This window comes from Monopterus albus, unplaced genomic scaffold (genome assembly GCF_001952655.1).
Source record: "Monopterus albus unplaced genomic scaffold, M_albus_1.0 scaffold208.1, whole genome shotgun sequence".
Taxonomy (NCBI): domain Eukaryota; kingdom Metazoa; phylum Chordata; class Actinopteri; order Synbranchiformes; family Synbranchidae; genus Monopterus; species Monopterus albus.
Window position 1 is genome coordinate 610,703 of NW_018128088.1, and position 19,727 is coordinate 630,429.

Consider the following 19,727-nt stretch of genomic DNA (forward strand, 5'->3'; position numbering starts at 1 on the left):
TGTGAAAAATCGTAGAACAGACAGGAGCCATAAACGTCTGCTCTCCCTTGCAACCCGGAAGTGACAATAAAAATAAAAAAATTTAAAAACAAAAAAAGGAATGCTGATTCAAAGCCCAGAAAAATGAATGGAAGGCTATTCACTCTTAGAGTCTCTATTTGGAGCCTCCTTTCACTCCTGATTATGCTCTGATCCTCAAATAGTTAAATACTGCATGGTCAGATTTAATGCCTCTCTGATACATCCTGGCAATACACTTACCAGAGTGTGTGCAGCATTTTCTCCTGGAGGGACACCCTCTCCGAATAATGCAATCAAAGATTATAACCCTTATAAGCTTGCCTGTGCATTTGCACACATGCACAGTCATGCGTGCGCGCGCACACACACACACACACACACATACACACTTAATGAAGATGTTAGCATCATGTCCCCATGCACACAAGGAGACTGCACCGAACAGCAGTGAGAGGCAAGGAGGTGAGGCGATTGATGCCTCCTTCATTCATCATGACAGAGACAGAATGCAAAGCTGTGGAGCGCTACAGTTTTCTGCAGGAGGAAAAGCAAACTGACTGGCAAAAAAAAACAAAAAAAGAGGGAGGGTGTAGAGCAAATAGAGCCATTCCACCACACACTTACCTCTTTCACTTCAGCGGGCATTGCCAAATCTTTTCTGCTTCCCCACAAATGATGAACAAGATGCGTCCCCCAGTGAGACGTCTGTTTCTCTGCCTTTACTGAATTTTTGCCTTGACTCTCCCTGTGAGCATCTGAGGCAGTTCAAACATGAGCAGCCATCCTTCTTCCTAGCTCTCACTAACACACGTCCTCTCTCTAGCTCTCTCTCTCTCTCTCTCCCTCCCTTTCTCACTCTCTCTGCCTCTGTTTCGTTCTCTCACAAACACACTCTAGATGCACCATGAACACATTTGCTCAACACAGACGTTCTCTCACATACACTGCACACATGCACTGAGAAGCAAATGAACAATTACCGCACTCCTCCTCTAATCTGTGCTGCAGTTAATGTGTGTGCTGTTAGCAAGGTGATGAATCAGCTGGGTGATGGTGAGCCTGGTGAATGGCTTAGGTAAGTGGGGAGCCCTGCAATCCCTGCGCTGTACCCACATTTTCTGGCAACCTCAGTACACACATGCACACATACAAGCACGCGCGCACACAGACCTTTCCCTGTGGGCAACAAGCAGATGCAGCTGGAGCACAGAGCAGCCCGCACTAGTTCACTCCTGTGTCACCCATGTGCAGCATAATGAAAGGCGAGGGATGCGGAAGGTGCATAAACACTGTATGCAGCACCAGGCACAGAACACGCACTTCATCCTGAAGCTTTGCTCTGCAAACTGTACCAAATAACTCAAATCCTGTAAAACATGAACAGTGAATCCTGCAAAGTGGTCAGGTAGGTGCTCTTGTTATTCAGATGTCACCCCAAAAAAAATCTTGAATTACTTGTTGTAGGTGTTGTCTGTGAGCTGCTGGCTCTAAGATCAGCTGAAGTGGCCTGAAATAAAAATCACAAAATCCATTTGACTAAATAATACCAGATTAGCATGAAATCCATTATACTTGCACAAGCCAGGACCTCTTCCAATTTGCCACCAATAATGCTTGCACCAATCATCAGGAAAAAATGAAAACAATCTATCCACTGTCTTTCTTACTGTTTTAGGAGGATCCCTCAATATCATTGATTTTGTAGCCTTTAGTCCTCCTCATTTACCTCTGCGGTATTTCAGCCATAATGGTTTGTCTGAAGTTCACTAACAGTCAAGTTTTGAGCTGACATCTCTGCATTTCCTAAGGTTTGTCTCAGCAAACCCCTTGGATTAGCCTTGTCTCATTTGCATTTTGTGTAATCACTTATTAGTGATATCTTTCATTTTATGTCATCCCTTGTTAATTTAATTAATATTTTACCATAAAGTGGCATCAGAAACTGTTGTGACACTTTAATTTCAAACCTTGAATTCTTTGTTTCAGACATTAAAAGGTAATTGATACAGTTCATCCATAAATCAGTGAAAGAAAAAACGGAGATGCCATTCAAGCTCCCTCATAGTGAAGACCTAGAATTTGAGGCATCTCCCTGAATTAAAACAATCTTTAATCCTTTCATTGTGAAATCAAAGCAACATCCATGAAACAGCATGTTTTCAAATTAAAAAGATTTACTGTCACGCGAAAATGGATCCATTTGTTCCAGAAATGATCCGTGCCATTCGCTCTCCCACTATACCAACTCTACACTTGAAAAATACAAGTTCGTCAAATGGAAAACATCAGCATTAAATGTCTTAATGGTTTTGGGTCACTGGCAGACAAGAGCAGTTTTTTTTTTTTTTTACTGTTTGATATTCTGATGAAGAACCTCTATTGTACATACTGTACTACAGAGTAGGCCTATAGGAAACCGCTAAAGATAAGAACAAGTGCAGAAAAAAAGAGAGACCTTCAAAAAGAATGCTTTAAATTAGTTTTTATCCTCAGCACAAGCTCTTTCAGTGTCATTGGCACCTGTATTTGAAATTAAAACATCATTAACCAACTTCCAGATGCAACAACCCTTTTCAAAACAACAAACTTCCTGTATATGTCTGTACCAAATTTCTTCACAATCCATCCAAAGTTTATTAAGACATTTCTATCAAAAACACAAAATCCAGGGCAGTTATTGTTAAAGTCAGTAGGAGTCTTTGTCCTGGAACCATGAACGTGCGTTATACCGTATACTTTTATCGTGTATAGTTATGTAAAATGACCACACACAGTCTAACCTCTGGCTTTTGTACAATGAGTTCTCTCCCTCCAAATATGACCAACAGTCACTGAGAAGACTGGATGTAAGATAAAGTTTGACCAAACTTCATCAGTTCATCACTGTTGAGATATATAAAAACTTGCTTTAATATGAACTAAGCCTATTTATTTCAAGTTATTATTTAAACTGGCTATCCTCACAGCTTTGGATAGTTCCATCAAAACCAGCAAGACATGGAGTTAAAGAAAAAACCCACACAGGTGACTCGGAGTCAGTGCTAGAAATGTCATTCATGATGGATGAGACCTTTTAATACTTAAAATGAATTGCACTGGATTTACTGACATTTGCTACAGGTGCAAATTAGCAGAAATTACTTTGAGTTCATTATGCTTAGTATTATAGAATAGTAGTCATTTAGATCTACTTGTGTTACCTGATGCCACCTCACTCGTGTGCTACACTGACTGTGGTCACAAGTTGTTCTTCAGATATTTCCTCTGCATCATTTTTACAAGCTGAATTTTCTTTTTTCAAATTGCATCCCCGTGTTTCAGGTGTACTTAGCAAATAAAAGCATCTTGCATCCTTTTTACATGGTGCTGCTCCAGAATCTTACATATTTGTTCAACTGCAAAACAACCACATGATTTTCATACTCATCAGAGCAGCCTCTCAGGGTCTGTGGATGGAAGTGGAAAAGAAAACAATCATTAAACATTGTTTTATATTTATCAATACTACTTTACTCCCTAAGGAATTAGAAGGTACCGTGACAGGGACACATCTCACACCATAACAATAAACCTGAAAGTGCCGGAAGTGTGTGACCCATGTAGAGATACAATGAATCTGTACATTGTATTGCAGTAGTAGGGCCCTTAAATGTTTCTATTTAGTTTTTAAATAGCCTCATGTAACCTTCTGCAGCCTTAATGTTGCTTTCCTTTTCCCTTTATCTTGTTTGGTCCATTACTTGTGCTGTGTTGTTCAAAAACAAGTGCACAAACATTCTCCAGCAAATTGTAAGTTATTGTTGTTTGTCTCCATGTGCCTCAATGTACAAAGAAATGTTCTTTACTCAAGAAATACAATAGCGTACAGTTCAAATGTGCTTTTTTTGTTAACTTGCTACAGCTTGAACTGAGACTCACATGACACTGAGACATTCACAACACTCAGTTGAGCATTTACATATTTGACTTGATCGGCTGTGATGACTGCAAGGGTCATGACTTTCAGCCTGGTTAAGGGTCCTGAAAATGGAGGCTCGTGATGAGCTACAGTTGACTTTAAAATCCAACGGGCTAAATTCTAAACTAGCAAGTTCCCTTGGCAGTAAGGAGTAAAAGTTAAGTCCTTCCAGAGATTCAGAGATTTATCTTTCTGGTCAAATCATAGCAGTGTATAAACGTTCAACTATAGCACTGTGTGATCATGAAAAAGGTTATTAGTTCATTTAATTCTGCACATAAACACAGATAAACTGCAAGATTTTTTTTGGTCAAGTCACCAAGTTGAAAGCTTTGTGGTCTAAGATGTATTTGTTTGGCTGTAATAATAGACTGGAGACTATTTTTGAATATTCTCTCTCGCCCCATCTCTCTTTCCACATATTTTCCCCACATTTCACAGCACTGTAATTCAATAAAAAGACAGCTGAAACGCCTTAAAGGGATCCACTGTAGCAAGTGCCCTGCATATATTGTTGAGGCCACCAAGTGTAACTCCAACCATCTTTTTCTTTGGCCTTCATCTTTCTCTGCTGTCTACAGAGGCTACTAATATGCCGTAAAAAGTTTTCATTTTGTTCCTTTCCACTAGTTTTTGATCTATTATCTGCTCCTGTCACCTGACCTGAAACCATTTACACTCGAAACAATGAATAAATTCTGCTTTACCATACTGATGAATCTGAAAGTGTACAAACAGGCAGACATTTCTGCATGCACACACCTCAGCTTTAATTATAAATAATGTTGTTATGTTGCTACTGAACAGATGATGAAACTCTTTGTCATCACCACAGTAACTGGATAGTAAATGTGACAGAGCCGAATTTAATTATTGCTGTCCGTTATCTACACACTGTGGGATGAACACAGTGCACAGTACAGTGTAATTCACAGTACATGTCGACAAACGCCCACAGAGAGAAAAAATATTACATTACTATGTGTATGTTGCCGTATTAACTGCTATGAGCCCACACAGTCTCTGGTGCTCAGCAGGGCATTTTACATCCTTTTCTTGTGGACTCCGCTGCACAGAAGCACAGTCGGTGCAGATTTTTGTCCTCATTAAACCCCCACACTGCCCACCTCTGCTCTGTTCAGGCTGGCACGTGCAGCTGAGGCTAATTCAATTTAACACAGCAACAAAGCATTTATGAAGAAATTATAAAAAATTGGTGCCAGCAGTGTGCCGAATGCTGCTTGTGCTTCAGATGGCGCTGCCATAAAGAGCACATAATAACACTGGAAATACCAGAAAATGTCACCAAATTGGCTTCAGAAGAGAAAGGTCACCTTTTATTTTCAAATATTCAAAGAGGATCTACACACTTAAGTTCAGTGCAGACAAATTGTTCTGTTTGCAGAACGTTCACCTGAAATCTGTGTACATTTCTGGAAAGGATTCTGTCAGATTTAAAGTTTGCTTTCAGACTACAAATGACAAAGCAACACCTAACACCTGAAATTTCAAAGGACTTGCTGCTGCACCCCTCCACCCCCCAACAAGCTATAGGAACAGCTGCCAGTCTGGATCACCTATATATAGAAATCAACATCTCTTGATTTGATAAATAATGTAAATATTTTAAAATATGCTCCCCCTTCGAAGGATTAAAATGCCAGGGCTGCTATTAATCCAACTCCTCCTTGTCAAGAGTCACTGTCTCAAGTGCTTAATCACACTAACAGAGAACACAGACAGGAAATGAAATGCATCAGTGGCACTGCAGCTGAAAATGACAATCAGCCCAATCAGACAGTTCAGTGATGCCTCTGATGATCAGGCATATCAATGAGCTGAGAAAAGGAGACTAAGAGGGATACACCTGCTTCTACACACAGAGTCAGTGGCCCAAATGTAGGTCAGTCTGAAGCTGAAGATGGACGATCAAAGGTTTAGGTGACTTACACATTGAGGCAAATGAAATTAGCTCATGTTAAGACATTATCATCAGTTCCTTCAGTTAACCTTCACAATTATTAGCTTTTTTAAAAATTGCGGTTTACCATGGGAAATACGAGAGAGGAATAGTTCTAAGTCTGTGTAAATAAAACCAAACCTTAATTAACCTAATAATTTTAATGAGTAGATGCAATGTCTAATGTTTACAGTGCAAATTAACTGATCAGTGACCAATGTGTGATAGATACAGGGACCTCTCAGACACCAGGGTCTTCACAGAATAGTTCTGACCTGCAGTCTCTTTATGCACAGCAGTCTTGACTCTTGTCATTACCATCATTACAATTTTGCCCACAGCTACAGAAGTAGGCTCACTGAGAGGTAGGGAGGTTCTTCTTCGTTTTTTTCCTTTACTTAGTCACACAAAAGTAAAAGTCAAGCAGAGGTCAGAATCTGGATGCGAACACTGAATTGGCTTCGCCGGACGTAAAAGGTTTGATTGTGCTGGACTGCAATAGAACAGTCATTTTTTTTAGATGATGAGATTACACTGAAATTTCAGCAGCATTTCCTTCCTGAGACAAACAACAACTAACTTCAACATTACAAGAGAATAATAAAATCTATGGACAAGAAAAACAGGTATATGTTAGAAATATATATTTTCAAATGAAAATGCATGTTTTTTCTCTTAAAATGTAATTGTGATGTTTGTGGTGGTGATGATGATACTGATGATCTTCTTCTTTCTGCTTTTTGACTAAAAGGAAATACATCTTTATTTTCCTAACTGACACCACAACCTTAGAGAAACTGACAATGTGAAAGTTGAGCCTTATGGGTAATTACACTGATGTTTTGTCTGTGGGTGTGTGTGTCGAGCATTATTCACATTAAGGGGACTCAGCCTCTTTTCCACACAGAGACAAGATGCTGGTCCCCACCATGTAAATCGCTGAAGTAACAACTTCATTTCAGGTGTGTGTGATCTGATATACAGTATATTTAAAATGAGTGATAAGAGAAAAGTTTAAGCTTTCAGAAAGTTGTTGCCTTAACTGAAACCTCTAACCGGTCCCCTCGTGTTTTAATAACACTGAGTTCACAATATACTTCTTCTCATTTACATATTTTTCTGTTTCTGCATTGATAATACATGAATAATGTATTCAATATAAAACTAATTTTAAAAATGGTTGAGTTCTGGTTCACAGTTACCTGAGCAGAGGAAGTCAGTGACTCATAATTTGCAGCTTGATCACATCCCTCTTGGGAATCTAGCAATGCTTTGAAGGCCCTGACAGTGTCCTCACTGTTGTCTTCACAATTTCTTCAGTGAGAAGACTGTGTAATGTAATGTGTGACCTTGTTAGACAGTTTTGGCAAGAGCAACTGCTCTGATGACTACTGAATAATGTTGTTTACATTTTACATGACACTCTAACTGAGGAGCTTTTTGTTCATGCTGCATGTTTTTAGTTGCTGTCGGGTCTTTAACTAAGCCTGTGTAAAAGTGAGCCTTTTTTACATCTCGGTCTGGCGAGAGACCTGTCAGTTACTTAGCTGTGCTGTGAATCCCTGTCACCAGTTTAAATCAGTGAGACCTTTTATGTTTTCCTTTTGTCATATCTACACTTCCACCTGCTATAAGGTCCAGTGCAACAATAATTCACATGAAAAGCTGCAGCCTCAAAGTCTTGTCATTTATTGCCTTAACAAAAACGTGACTGTCTATCACAGCTCACGGTGGTAAAAGTTCCTGTTATTAGAGATAATTCTGCCACAAAGACTCTGATTGACTTATAATCTTGTCCCAGACTGAAGGTCAGCCAGAAAAGATTTATGATGCAGTCTCAAAAAGTAAAATACAAAATATCTCACTAGTTTTCTCATCTGACCCATCTGAAACATGAAAAGCCAACTAACACAGGTACTTTTTTTCTGTCTTACATTGCTTAGTCCTTGACATTAATGACATTTTCTAGACTGTGCATACAATAGCAGCATCTACTGGTGTCACCCGCGTCACCGGCGTTACACCACCCTTTTGAAACTGTTCACTAGAGGGTGCCATATACAAATTAAATGCAAAAACTGCCCTATCAATTCATTCTTCCACACAGCTGCATTTAACTAAACCCCCCATTAGAGGTAATACAACAGAAACACTATCATCACTGCTATACAAACATAGGCATTTATGAATTGTGGCAGCTCAATAAGGAAGTGAATGGACATATTAAAATGTATTTTGACACTCTATTAAACATGTCATCTGTTGAGCTGTGAACCAAAATGATTTTTTGATTTGAAAATAAATCTAGTGCACGTACAATAACTTTCAGGCAAAATGGATAAACAAGCAGTAAAACACCTTTTTTTTTTTTTTGCTTTAAATATGTAAAGACTAATTTACTGTTTCATTTCAAAATGTATATTTATATTTCATTGATAGCCCTTTATGCTGAAAAAGAACAGAAATAAAAATCACTAAATAAGTTTATTCATATAAAGTACTACGAAAATGTAATAAAAATTGGGGGGGGGGTTTCGCACGGGGAGACAAAATAGATAACACTGTATTACATTGTTTCATAAAAGCAATATCAAAACACCTACAAACTAGTACATTAATTATTCAGTTAGCTCATCTGCTTTGACTGAGTTTATAGTGCTCACTCATTTGGGAGAGGAAGCACAACTATCCTGAGAATCACTGTGTTTCAGATTTGGTCAAACCTATATTGCGAATTACATACTTATACCCCTAAGTTTATTCTTCACTGTTGTATTTGTTTCTCATACACCCTCCCACACAGCAAAGTCTCAAATGGCCTCTTATTTACAATGTGATTTGGAGCTGTGAAGACTGAGACTATCACTGCATAGATGATTCATTCACACCATCAGAAACCAGGAGTGTTTTTCTCCTTTATTTCAGGGCTCCCAGAGTCCTTCCCCTCAGAGGACTGTGTGAGCGAGGATCGCTTTGCAGCGGTATAGGTGGCATAGGGGGAGTATAGGAGGTGGAGGAGGAGGGTATTCGAGGCAGGGTGGATGTAGAAGAAAGAAGGAGCTGGGGCTGTCTCTCGGAAGGGTGGTAAGTTGGAGAGGAAGGCCTGTCCTTGCCTTGCAGGCTGCTGCTGCTGCTCTGCAGAGGGGAGCTGGAGGTTTTTGGGCCTCGAGTCAGAGACAATGTGGAGGAGCTGGAAAGAGGCGAGGTCCTCGTGCCATAACCATGGATGCCTGTACTCATCAGAAACTCCCTAGAGCCGTAGGCTGGTGGAGTTGGTCCACGGCAGGCCGGAGGTTGGATATTGTCTGGTGGCAGACTTCGCCTGCTGGGGATGTCATAAATCCCCACATCTGGGCCATAGAGCATCTGGGATCTGGCTTGGAGGTGTAGCATCCTGTCCCTCTCCTCCATCTCCTGTCGCTTGTGGACAGATGCCATCATGGTTTTTGAAAAATTGTCATAGCATGCAGCAGCAGACATATGAGGCGTCAAACCCTGTGGACCGAGATCACGAAGGCTGTCCCGAACACTTTGACAAGTCATATCTCGCCTAGCCAGAACTGGAGGGGTGAGGTCTTGTGATGTTATGCTTTGGGATGCAAGGTCTCTTGGCATCAGCCTTGGAAAAGGAGGAGAATGGTCTCTCTGACTGAAACCTTGAAAGGAGGATGAGGGATCCCTTGAAGTGAGACCCTGCAAAGAAGGTTGCGGAGGCTGTCTGTTGGCACCCCTAAACACAGGATTGTAGGTGTGAGGAGGGGGCCTCTGCACCACAGTCCCATCTGTGCTCAGGGTCATAAAGCGGTAGCTGGCTTGAGGGGGCCCTCTCTGAGCTAGGAACTGAGGATCTACAGTGTTTATGATGCTATCATAAGAGAATTTGCTGCTGCTGTGGCTGGCCACCCGGATGGAGGAAGAGATGATGCCCTGTTTTAGGGTGAGAGAGCGAGAGTTGAGTGTCATAGAGTTGAGCTGCAGTGAGCTGTTGGTCTGGAGGGAAGGCTGGACAGACAGGCCCCCCTGCTCACTGCCTCCCACTGGGCTTTCTTTGAACTCAGAGCACAGGTCAGGACCTTTGTTGTTCCCTTGCTGCTCTGACATCTTCAGCAACTAAACAGCACAGTAAAAGCCAGACAGCAATACCTGTCAGACATGGATCAAAACCACACTCCTACAATCTATCAAATTCATATTAGACTGAAAGGAACCTGCTCTGGAGGTATGGGTGATGATCCTCTGGATATGGCCTCCAGGACCGGTCGCAGCTGTGGCACGGTGGGAATGGATACAGGATTGATGGATTTGGTATGGTGTCCCATCTCTGAAAACCAAGGTCTCTCAGAATTAATTATAGGCATCCACAGGCATAATGAAAAATCCAAAAAATGCCACTGACACCATGAAGCAGAGATTTAAATAATAAGGCCAACAATAATCTATTGTATGTATGTAATACTTGATGGATTTTGATCTTTTCATCAGATCAACAATAGGAAAAAAATAAATTATGACCAGCGGTATCCTTTAAATGATTCTGCAGGTATCATCAGTTTTATGTGTGTTATGTAAAAATATTGGCTCAGTGCTGTATCTGGTTATCACAGTGTGCATGTGTCATTCCACAGTACCATTCATGGCAGCTAGTTTGTGCTTCAGCAGACCATGATCTGGTTTTGGCGGCAGTGGTGGTGGTGTTTTCACTTGTTTGATGTCTGACGGCTCAACAGCTCCGGTCGAGGTTCGCTAACAGGAGAAACAGAGAAATACAAAAGATCCAATCAAATCACAAATTAGATCACAATCTACTGATGACGTGAGAAATTACTTAAATATGTGTCCTTCATTTTGGATATCCTGACTCTGTACCCCATTGTCACTGACTTTCACTGGTATCTGCCTGTCGATTACTGGTCTCAGGAACGGAGGTTGAACATGGATCACTGTTTTCTTATAGGGCCTTGCTGTGTACCTGAGAGGAGACGGCAAAGAGTCAGCTATACAGATCCTGAAGTACTAACAATAAAGGAGAAAAAAGGACTCTTACTTTGGAGAGATGGGACTGCAAACCAGATACTCCAGGTTGTCACAACAACCTCGTGTAAAAGGATTTCTTCCACCTTGAAACTTCCCAGTCACCTGCAGGATCCCAAAGAGATAAAAGTGCACCCATTAATATTTTACTATTTCTCTACACCTGACAGTAGTGTTATATCAGGGACGTCAAAATGACCTGTTCATTTGTGGTGCGCCCTCTGGACACCAGGTACAAGTGGAATCCAGTGAGTCCGAGGACTGGGATAAGAAACAGACCTGATATACTGATCACTACCAAACTGGACACATCGATAAGGACAACTGTTTCATATTAGTCTCAATTTGACAAATATCTACACATGTAAAATCACAGATAAATGGATACACGTATGTTGAGTGTGTTTAAGGATACGTGACAGTGCAGTGCAGCTTCCACAGATCATCCCTGTAGTGCAGGATGTATATAAGGCCAAAGGTGAAGACGCTGATCATGTGAAATGTCAGCGACAGCAGAAACAAAAAGAAGTAGCGATAGTTGCGCCTCCCGATGCAGTTGTTCACCCAGGGGCAGTGATGGTCAAAGTCCTGGGAAGAGATCGTGGAAAAAGCAAAATCATATTAATCAGAGCGACTCTAAATTGGTGGTAGGAGTGAGTGTGGGTGTGTGTGATTGTCTGTCTCTAAGTGTCAGCCCTGTGATAGACTGGCGACCTGTCTAGGGTGGACCCCGCCTCTCGCTCTGGGATTGGCTCCAGACCCCCCACAAGCCTCTTCAGGATAAGCGGTAGAGATAATGGATGGATGGATATTAATCAGATATTTCACAACAGATTCAGTAACTACCCACTGTGCTTTCTATATTAATACAAGCTGTCTGAACTGCAATTGCATTTTTACTAAGACCACAAAGGATCTGAGAAAAGTATAAACGTGATTAATGAAATCTCTCTCTCCCTCTATCACACTGTCCATCATTCCTGCAGAAATCCTGTTACTGAATTTCCCTATACAGACTGCAACATGCACTGCTGCACTAGACTCACTTTTTTCCCTCATCGGTCCACCCATGTCTTGTATTTTCTCATTCTTACCACTCATTTCCTCTATCAAAGCCATGTCCCATCTCTTTGCTCATTAAAATCTCTCCAGGCACTAACCTCCACACAGTGATCACAAACACTGCAGTGCGAGCATCGTGGAGGTCTGTAGAAATGACACGAAGTGCACCACTTCATCCGCACCTGGACACCCTTCACATGCACGTTCTTGTAGAGTGGAGCACGGAAGTCATCATCCTTGTCCTCATCCCCTTTAGCTGGAAAACAGTATGTGAATTTGCTAAATTACACTTCCACAAATGAAAGAAAGTTGTTTCTCCTACTGTAAGCATAACATCAGTTTGATTACTAACCCACTGGGAGAACACCGGCATCCATAAAGGTTGCCATGGTGAAGTTGGCCAGCACAAAAAGGAAGAGGATGGCACAGCATGGTGGCACAGCAGGGCAGATGGTCACAGCCAGCCATGGGCATCTGAATACACACAGAAGGCAAAAAAAAAAAAAATTATCTCCTGCATTTGTCACTGTGTTCATTCAAAGTAATAAATCAAGGTTTGGTGGTGTTTGTGAGTCTCTTAGATCCCTTAGAGGTGGAGGTTAACTCAAACCAGGGCTACAACATAGATTTTAAGGGATAACCTTCATCCCATTTATTCTGATGGGAGCAGTAGATCCCAAAAGTAATAGTTTATAGTGAAAGATAAGCACGTGTTAGTGTGTGTACGCCAGCGCCCACAACAAGGGATTACTGGCAGAATGACTCTAAATAAATCAATGTGAGCATTACCGTTGTTAATAAGCCGTCGAATAGCCACAATGAAACCGTTTGCTGAAAGCAAATGCTGCATTAGTCAAAAAGCAAGAAGATGAAAGAAAGAAGATTCAGGAAATTCAAACCGGTGGGTTGTGTTAAATTGTTTTATCTATAGATTGATTTTTTATTTAAACTAATAAATGAATGTGAACCTGTTGTTTTATCAAACTTCTGATCTGAGTATATGTGTGTGTGAATTGAATTACACTGAATGGGAGGAAGATTATATCTCTGGTGTGTGTGAGATTAGAGGGAGGGGCAGTGTAATCAGATTACAGTGGTAGAGAGTGAAGGAAAGTCTCACTGGATAATCACATGTTAAATGTACATATATTGTATGAGAATTATCTATTTGATAATCATGATACAACTTTTGGTACAGCATCAGTATAGGCAGAGATAAATAATATAATTATTCTAGTACTGTTAAATTGAAACAGTGTCAGAACCAGAAAGAAATGAAAAGCTGGTGACATTTTTTTTTCAGATATGACTCTAATTGAAAATAAACAGTGATTAAAAAAAAAAAAAAGTAAAAACACTAGCAACATCAAAAGTCATCACCCTACATATAAATTTCCTCTATAAATTTGTTTGACGATCTGAAACATTACAGTGTGACAAACATGCAAAAAGATAAGAAATCAGTAAGGGGGCAAACACTTTTTCACACCACTGTACCAGTGCGGCTCCAATCCCCAAACCCTGCAGCTGGTTTTAGGCTGTGGGGGAGGTGCTTCCCCCCAAAACGCCTGCTGATACCACATCAGCTGTAAACCCAGTAATCTCTGGATTATGAATTCCGGCTTAACAACCTTTTCTGCCAGTCCAGGCCATTCTGGATTCTCTCATTAGATGTTAAAGACACAGAGCATGCACTCGAGGCTCCCTGTATATACTCTGCACGCTACACTACTGTATACAGTACTATGAGATCAATCCAATTCGTTCACTACTGGTAGTCTATACATAAATACAAATGACTCCCTCTTATAACATCCCTCCATAAGAGTGCTATTCAGGAAGTTTCTCCTACTAAATATACTCGTTTGAACAGTCACCGCCAATCAGTTATGTTAAGATGTGTATTCAAGATGAATAGTTATAACAAACTCTATTACAAAAGTTGTTTAAGTGAAGTGAACCCCACAAAACTGGACTAACACCTCTGTAAAGTTTCAACATTAATTTTAGTTTACTGTAATATTATTGATCTGACTTTTATCTTTGGATAAAAAGATAGATGGTGAGCCTCCATCACTGGTCGGAGACCATCTGGACTGCAGGCACAGACAGTTCATTACACTGTAGCATGGCAAGACAAGTCCCACCTAATGAAACAGCCTGGGCAGAGCTATATTAAATCACACAGAACAGTAAGCTGCTCTGCAATCTGCACACTGCCCTCATCCCTGTAGTGGGTCAGTGGCACAGCAGACGCCACACACTCAGTCAAGCAGCAAGTTCACTACTGCTGCTACTGCCAGGGCTCTTCTAGTGAAATACTGTCACCGTTACATAAACGAAATCACTGCCATGTAATCTGTCACATTTCTAGTCAAACATCAGAAGGTAAAACACTAGCAGAGAACAAATCCCAGACTGCACTGTCCAGATGTGTTCACAGTGATGTACTGTAGGTGCAATCTCTCTCACATGATCGTGTGTCATCCCCCGTTCATTTTGCCTCTTCTCACTGTACACCACCCAACAATGATGAAGGCACTTTAGGAGTGTAGCTGTGAGAAACTCCTAAAAAAATGATCAATTCCAGTAGGCTTTTTCTTCTAATGAATGCAAGCCAAGCCATTCAGGCTTTAAATCAGTGCAGAGAATGAGCATAAATATGCAAATTATGTGCACTTAAAATATTAACCTCAGTATTATTTTAATATGTTTCAGTATACTAAACACAGTTAGCTTCTGCTCCAATTTCATTAGTGTTATGCACAAAGAATATTAGCATTTTATGACATTTTAAACTGTTTACAGTGTTTCAACAAGCAATTTTCAGCATAATCAAGCAGTCTTCTGTCAGAAATGTAGCCTTTTCTAGTTGCAGTATGTTTTAGTATTCTGTTTACTTAGTAGAGTTTCTGTATTACTGGGAGACTTAATTATCAAGAGATATTTTTCTTGGTCTTCCTGATGTTTGTTGTATTTGTTGGGCGTAGGTGACCTGCCTGAGTTTAACAAACCTTAAACACTTGCCCAAACAAAAGTTCACAGTGAGAGGAACAAAAGCAGGAAACTGGTAACAGATGTGTTTTCTCAGGCTAAACAAAACAAAAGTGCCTCTACAGTTCTAAAGGTCATTCTTTGACTCTTCCGAACCAGCAGTAGAAACTGAAATGGAAGTGCGCACGCTTGCACTATCAATGCACACATGGAGGCCCAAAGGCAGAAACACTGGTATTGCATTATGAGTTGATGTATGTAAGTGTGCATGAGCATACTGTGAAGATGCAGGCTGTGACATCTTAAGTTAGGTATTTAAAATTAGGAATTTAAAATAAATGCAAGACAAGATAACCTGCAGAGTTTATAATAAGATTATACTGCTGGCCAGTTGCACAGTGAGGTTTTCAACTATTTTATTTAGAGATCAATAAACAGAAGTCCATGCGCACTTGAAGCCATGAGGCCAGAAAATTTAAAGCTCTGCTCCAAGGGGCTGTGTTAATTAAAACACATTTTCAGGCTATATGGTCACTTCAGCTCAAATGCAACCCTCGTCCCATAAGATGCAGATCCATCACTCATTTGTTCATCATTTGCAGTGTCCTGGTTTTGCTAGTTCAGCATTCCAGTCCCAGTAAAGTGGTTCCTTTTCAATCTATCATGCCAGCAGGGCATTGATTTTTTTTTTTTTTTTTTACAGAGTACAAACAGACTTTATCAGGGTCTCCAAACTGTTTCTGGCTTACAAGTCCCAAAGGTTTCATGACTCAAGTTCCAATTAGACAGCTGTCAGGTTGTGTCATGAATTTACCATTTTTATAAAAACATGTAGTATCAGAATCACTAGATTTGTGGATATGCTGATACATTGCCAGATTATATATTCTAATCATATTTTACAAACAAAAGACTGCCAACTAAAACTATAAACGATGTGCATTTCATAATGAAAGTAAGTCCAATGAGGTTGGTAAATCTCTGCTCGGGGTAAACTCAGAGATTCCAGACTCCATTTCCCCAGATGGGGGATCACAAAACATCATGGGTCATTCTCCCACATTCCCAATCTGGTGTCAGATTCCAGTGGAAACGATGCACTTCTGGAGAACACAGGAAAAACTAGGACGGATATGGTTACAGAGATCAGTAAATCTGATGAGGAGGGAGCCTTCGTTCAGTAAGTCACTCGTGAATATCTAAGGTCCCTTCATGTTGAAAGTGTCATTTTAATATCCGACATTGATAACAAATAGGTCAAAATAAACAGGCTACAGTAAAATCTTCAACAAATTGTGTATAACAAACTGTGTATTAATACTTTGGACTGACAGATCTTGACACAAACCAGATTACTTGTTTTTCCAGAATGTGTATTTGGTTTCCTCCAGCTAAATTTATAACACATATGGGTCAGAAGGACACACTGATACTGGTTGTGGGTGTCTTATCCTGTAAACTGTGCTTATTCTGAGTCCTCAGAATGCACTAGGCAGGCGTCCAGCCAACCAGGTCAGATGTTAGCCACCTCTGGAGTATCTGCCTACAGAAACAAGCCAGTGAAGAAGAAACTGTGCTCTTTCTGGACAGTTTAACAAGGTTGGACAACTTTAGGAGACAAACTAAACATTTAAAGTGAGAATACAGTTTAGTCAAAAACGAATTAATGACAAAATAGTGGTGAATGTGTAAATGTTTAAGGAATTCATTAACACTTTTAATCTCGAAATTTAGTTTCACGTGCAAAAAACAGACATGTTTGAAGAGTAGCCGACCTAATCCATCACGATGAAAGAGTGATGGATGAAATGGATGGATTCTCCTTGGAGCAAACCAGCAGTGCATTTCATCAACTTTTTATTGCACTTACGTGAAGACGAAGAACAGGGAGGTAGAGCCGACCAGGAGGGAGGCAGCGGTGCACACCGGGATGAAGGCGCTGGGCTTCAGCGAGTCGGCGCTGCTGGCGGGCATCCTGTCCTCTCCACACTCACCAGTGTGTCATACTAACGAGAGCGACAGCAAACACACACCGGGAGAGTGCTTGTTTGTTTTAGCCTAGGACGGAGCTCTTCATCAGTCACAGAGCAGGAAATCAAATAAATCATAGTCAAGGGAAAAAGAATAAAGAAAAAAGAAGTCCGCAGCGCACCGCAGCGCACCGCAGCGCGTCCTGGATGTCCCTGCAGGCAGCAGCGCACAGATGCCGCCTCGGGTTTATTCCAAAGGTGGAGCTTTTACTCGTGAGTGACGCCAGGCTCTACTACGCCGACTGACAACCCCTGCTGTGTTCTGATGGTCAGCTTAGTTTGTTCTTTTTATTTAATAACCAGGCTTGATTTTTCAAGTAAAAATGCAAAGCTTTTTCCGTTTGAGGCACTCTAACAACTTAAAAGTCCTCCTCCATTCCTCCCTCATTTTGTCCTTTTATCAAGCTTTTAATTCATCGGGAAGTTTAATGGATTATTAGACCACTTACCATTTGGAAGAGGTTTGCCAAGCTATTGCAGATTGGATGTCTTTTTCTAAAGTGAGAAACCCATTAGCCTTAATGATGCTTAATTAAAGTAGAGCCGAGAGTTAGACAGAACCATTAGACACTAACCTCTTACACTTAAAGAGGGAATACTTTAAGAAACTGCATACAGACATGTGAGATAGAGTCTGAGAACCCCTTAAGATAAAAAGCTGAGAAAATTACAGAATGTATTTCCTCTGGGTGTAAAACCAAGCACTGCTGCATTGAGAATTAAGAGGCCATTCACTTTGTGCAGCTGTAAGATGTTCATTTCTCACAACTGAAGGAGAGTTGAAGTGAAAGTCATTCTTGTGCAGAAGCTCAAACAGAAATCTTTACAATAGTGAAATAATGCGTGACATTCCCCTTTAAGTCACCAAAAGGATCAATGAGTCTGTTTGCTTTAAATACCCAGAGCAACATTTAGCTTGTAATTGATCAGAGGACTAACCGATGCTCTCCAGGGACTTCAGTAGCTCCATTTATTCAGTGAACACTCAGCTCTTGCACTGTGGTTCTTTATTCTTTCTATTCTGTTTGTACAGTATCCTCCATCTTAGAGGGACTACATGATGAAAGCCCCATGAGAGAACATGATAAGATGCTGAATGTAATTGGGTTGGGCTTCTTACCCTCCTCTATAAATGTCAAAAGACCAGAGCATCCCACATTATACACCGGGGAAACTGAGACCATAATCATTTCCTTCTTCTGAGTATCCCCTGATCCTGTGAAATGATGCCTGTAGAACTGTTGATTGAATCCAGCATCAGAGGACTGATATGTCTGGCAGGGATCATGGGAAACAGCTGGCTTGCTCTACGCTCCTTGGCCTGTCAGAAGTCAGGCATCCGCACCAACGAGGTACTTTTCATCAACCTGGCTGTCTCCAACCTTATCAGCGGCTACCTGGTAGACCTGCCTGACACCATGGCAGATTTTGCTGGACGATGGTTCCTGGGGAAAATCTACTGCAGCATCTTTAGTTTTTGTGCCAACTTCTCTGAAACCAGCAGCATCTACACAACCTTTTTCATATGCGTTTTCTGGCACCAGAAGCTAGTGGGCTCCCTGAAACGTGGAGGAGCATCGGTGCAGCTCGACAGCCTGCGCCTGGTCAGTTGTCTGCTGGCTGGGAGCTGGATGTTGGCTTTGGTCTTCAGCATCCCATGTTTTTTCTTTGTCACAGTCGTGGGAACAAACGAAAGCCAAGAAAACTGTGAAGTCGTCTTCCCTACTACTTTTGACAGGCACACCTATGAGATCTTTTATTTAACCCTAGCTAATGCTCTCCCTGTTGCTGGGATTGTATTTGCCAGTGTCCAGATTGTCATCACTCTGCTTCAAAATCAGCGACGCATACGGGCTCATACCACCACCAAGGAGACGGGAAAAGATGAAAACAATAGTAGTGAGAACAGAAATAATAAGACAACTTCTGGGCCAGGAACCATGAAAGATCTCCAAGATTCTGCCTCCGTGACTCACATTTATACAGGCGTGCCTGCTTCTTCCTGTCCAAACAGACAGGACCCGTCAGGTCACAGCTCGCTCAGCACTCCCATGAAAAGGGCAACAAAAACTGAAAGTGGTGCTGGAGGTCCAACAAATCTTCCAAGGCTTGGACAGACGCCAGCTAGAGCCAGTCCAGGCTCGAGCAACCAGGTGAGGGCAGCGAAGAGTGTGGTGGCTGTGGCCAGCGTGTTCCTGGTCTGCTGGCTGACTCATCTGCTGCTGCGCATTACCAGCAACATCCACATCTCATCAGTAATGGTGGAGGTGGCCAGCTATATTGCAGCCTCATACATCTGCATCATTCCTTACATATTCCTGCATGGAGTGAAAAAGCTTTCTTGTTCATGTAAAGGGTAGAAATGTACCCATTACATCTGGTTTTTACTCTTGGACCTTGTGTCTGATTATCTAATATTCGAGTAGTATCCCTCATATTCATTCAGAAATCTGTCCAAATTGGGCCTTTGATAAATAGAAGCACCCTCTGCTTGAACAAGAACCTGAAGAGATGAACACAAAGTATGAGCTACTGTCTTTATCGATTACAGTTCCAGAGTTTTCTTGAGCACAGCTTTAGAGGCGAAATGGATAGTTGATTCATAAACTAGTCAATCAGCAGAAAATTCATTTTAAGACGTCACCTTCAGGACATTTTCCACTACTGGCTG

At 41.2% G+C, this 19,727-nt stretch overlaps 3 protein-coding genes across 5 annotated transcripts in view; 1 reads left to right on the forward strand and 2 right to left on the reverse strand.

The window, feature by feature from the left end:
• arvcfa (ARVCF delta catenin family member a) overlaps positions 1-1,107 on the reverse strand; it is a 19,980-nt gene extending 18,873 nt beyond the window's left edge. The window contains exon 1 of one of the 2 annotated variants that reach the window (XM_020618658.1): positions 646-1,107. In XM_020618658.1, the coding sequence (XP_020474314.1) occupies positions 646-666 (21 nt within the window). In that variant the 5' untranslated portion in view covers positions 667-1,107. The remainder of the gene's footprint in view (positions 1-645) is intronic. The other variant, XM_020618660.1, reaches the window with a different exon arrangement.
• Positions 1,108-7,638: 6,531 nt separating this feature from the next.
• On the reverse strand, positions 7,639-17,276 carry zdhhc8a (zDHHC palmitoyltransferase 8a). Of its 2 annotated transcripts, none has more exons than XM_020618584.1 (10): positions 16,897-17,276; positions 12,385-12,506; positions 12,131-12,288; positions 11,386-11,558; positions 11,170-11,272; positions 10,984-11,075; positions 10,821-10,908; positions 10,568-10,682; positions 10,148-10,260; positions 7,639-10,049 (listed from the first exon to the last, which is right to left on the reverse strand). In XM_020618584.1, the coding sequence occupies exons 1-10, from the start codon at positions 16,998-17,000 to the stop codon at positions 8,856-8,858; spliced, it is 2,262 nt and encodes a 753-aa protein (XP_020474240.1). In that variant the 5' UTR covers positions 17,001-17,276; the 3' UTR covers positions 7,639-8,855. The 2 variants fall into 2 exon arrangements, with proteins under 2 accessions (XP_020474240.1, XP_020474239.1); XM_020618583.1 differs by having other exon boundaries at positions 10,806-10,908.
• Positions 17,277-18,202: 926 nt separating this feature from the next.
• Positions 18,203-19,416, forward strand: ora5 (olfactory receptor class A related 5). The gene has a single exon (XM_020618628.1). It carries the CDS (start codon positions 18,280-18,282, stop codon positions 19,414-19,416), a length of 1,137 nt encoding a protein of 378 aa, XP_020474284.1. The 5' UTR covers positions 18,203-18,279.
• Positions 19,417-19,727: the final 311 nt, after the last annotated feature.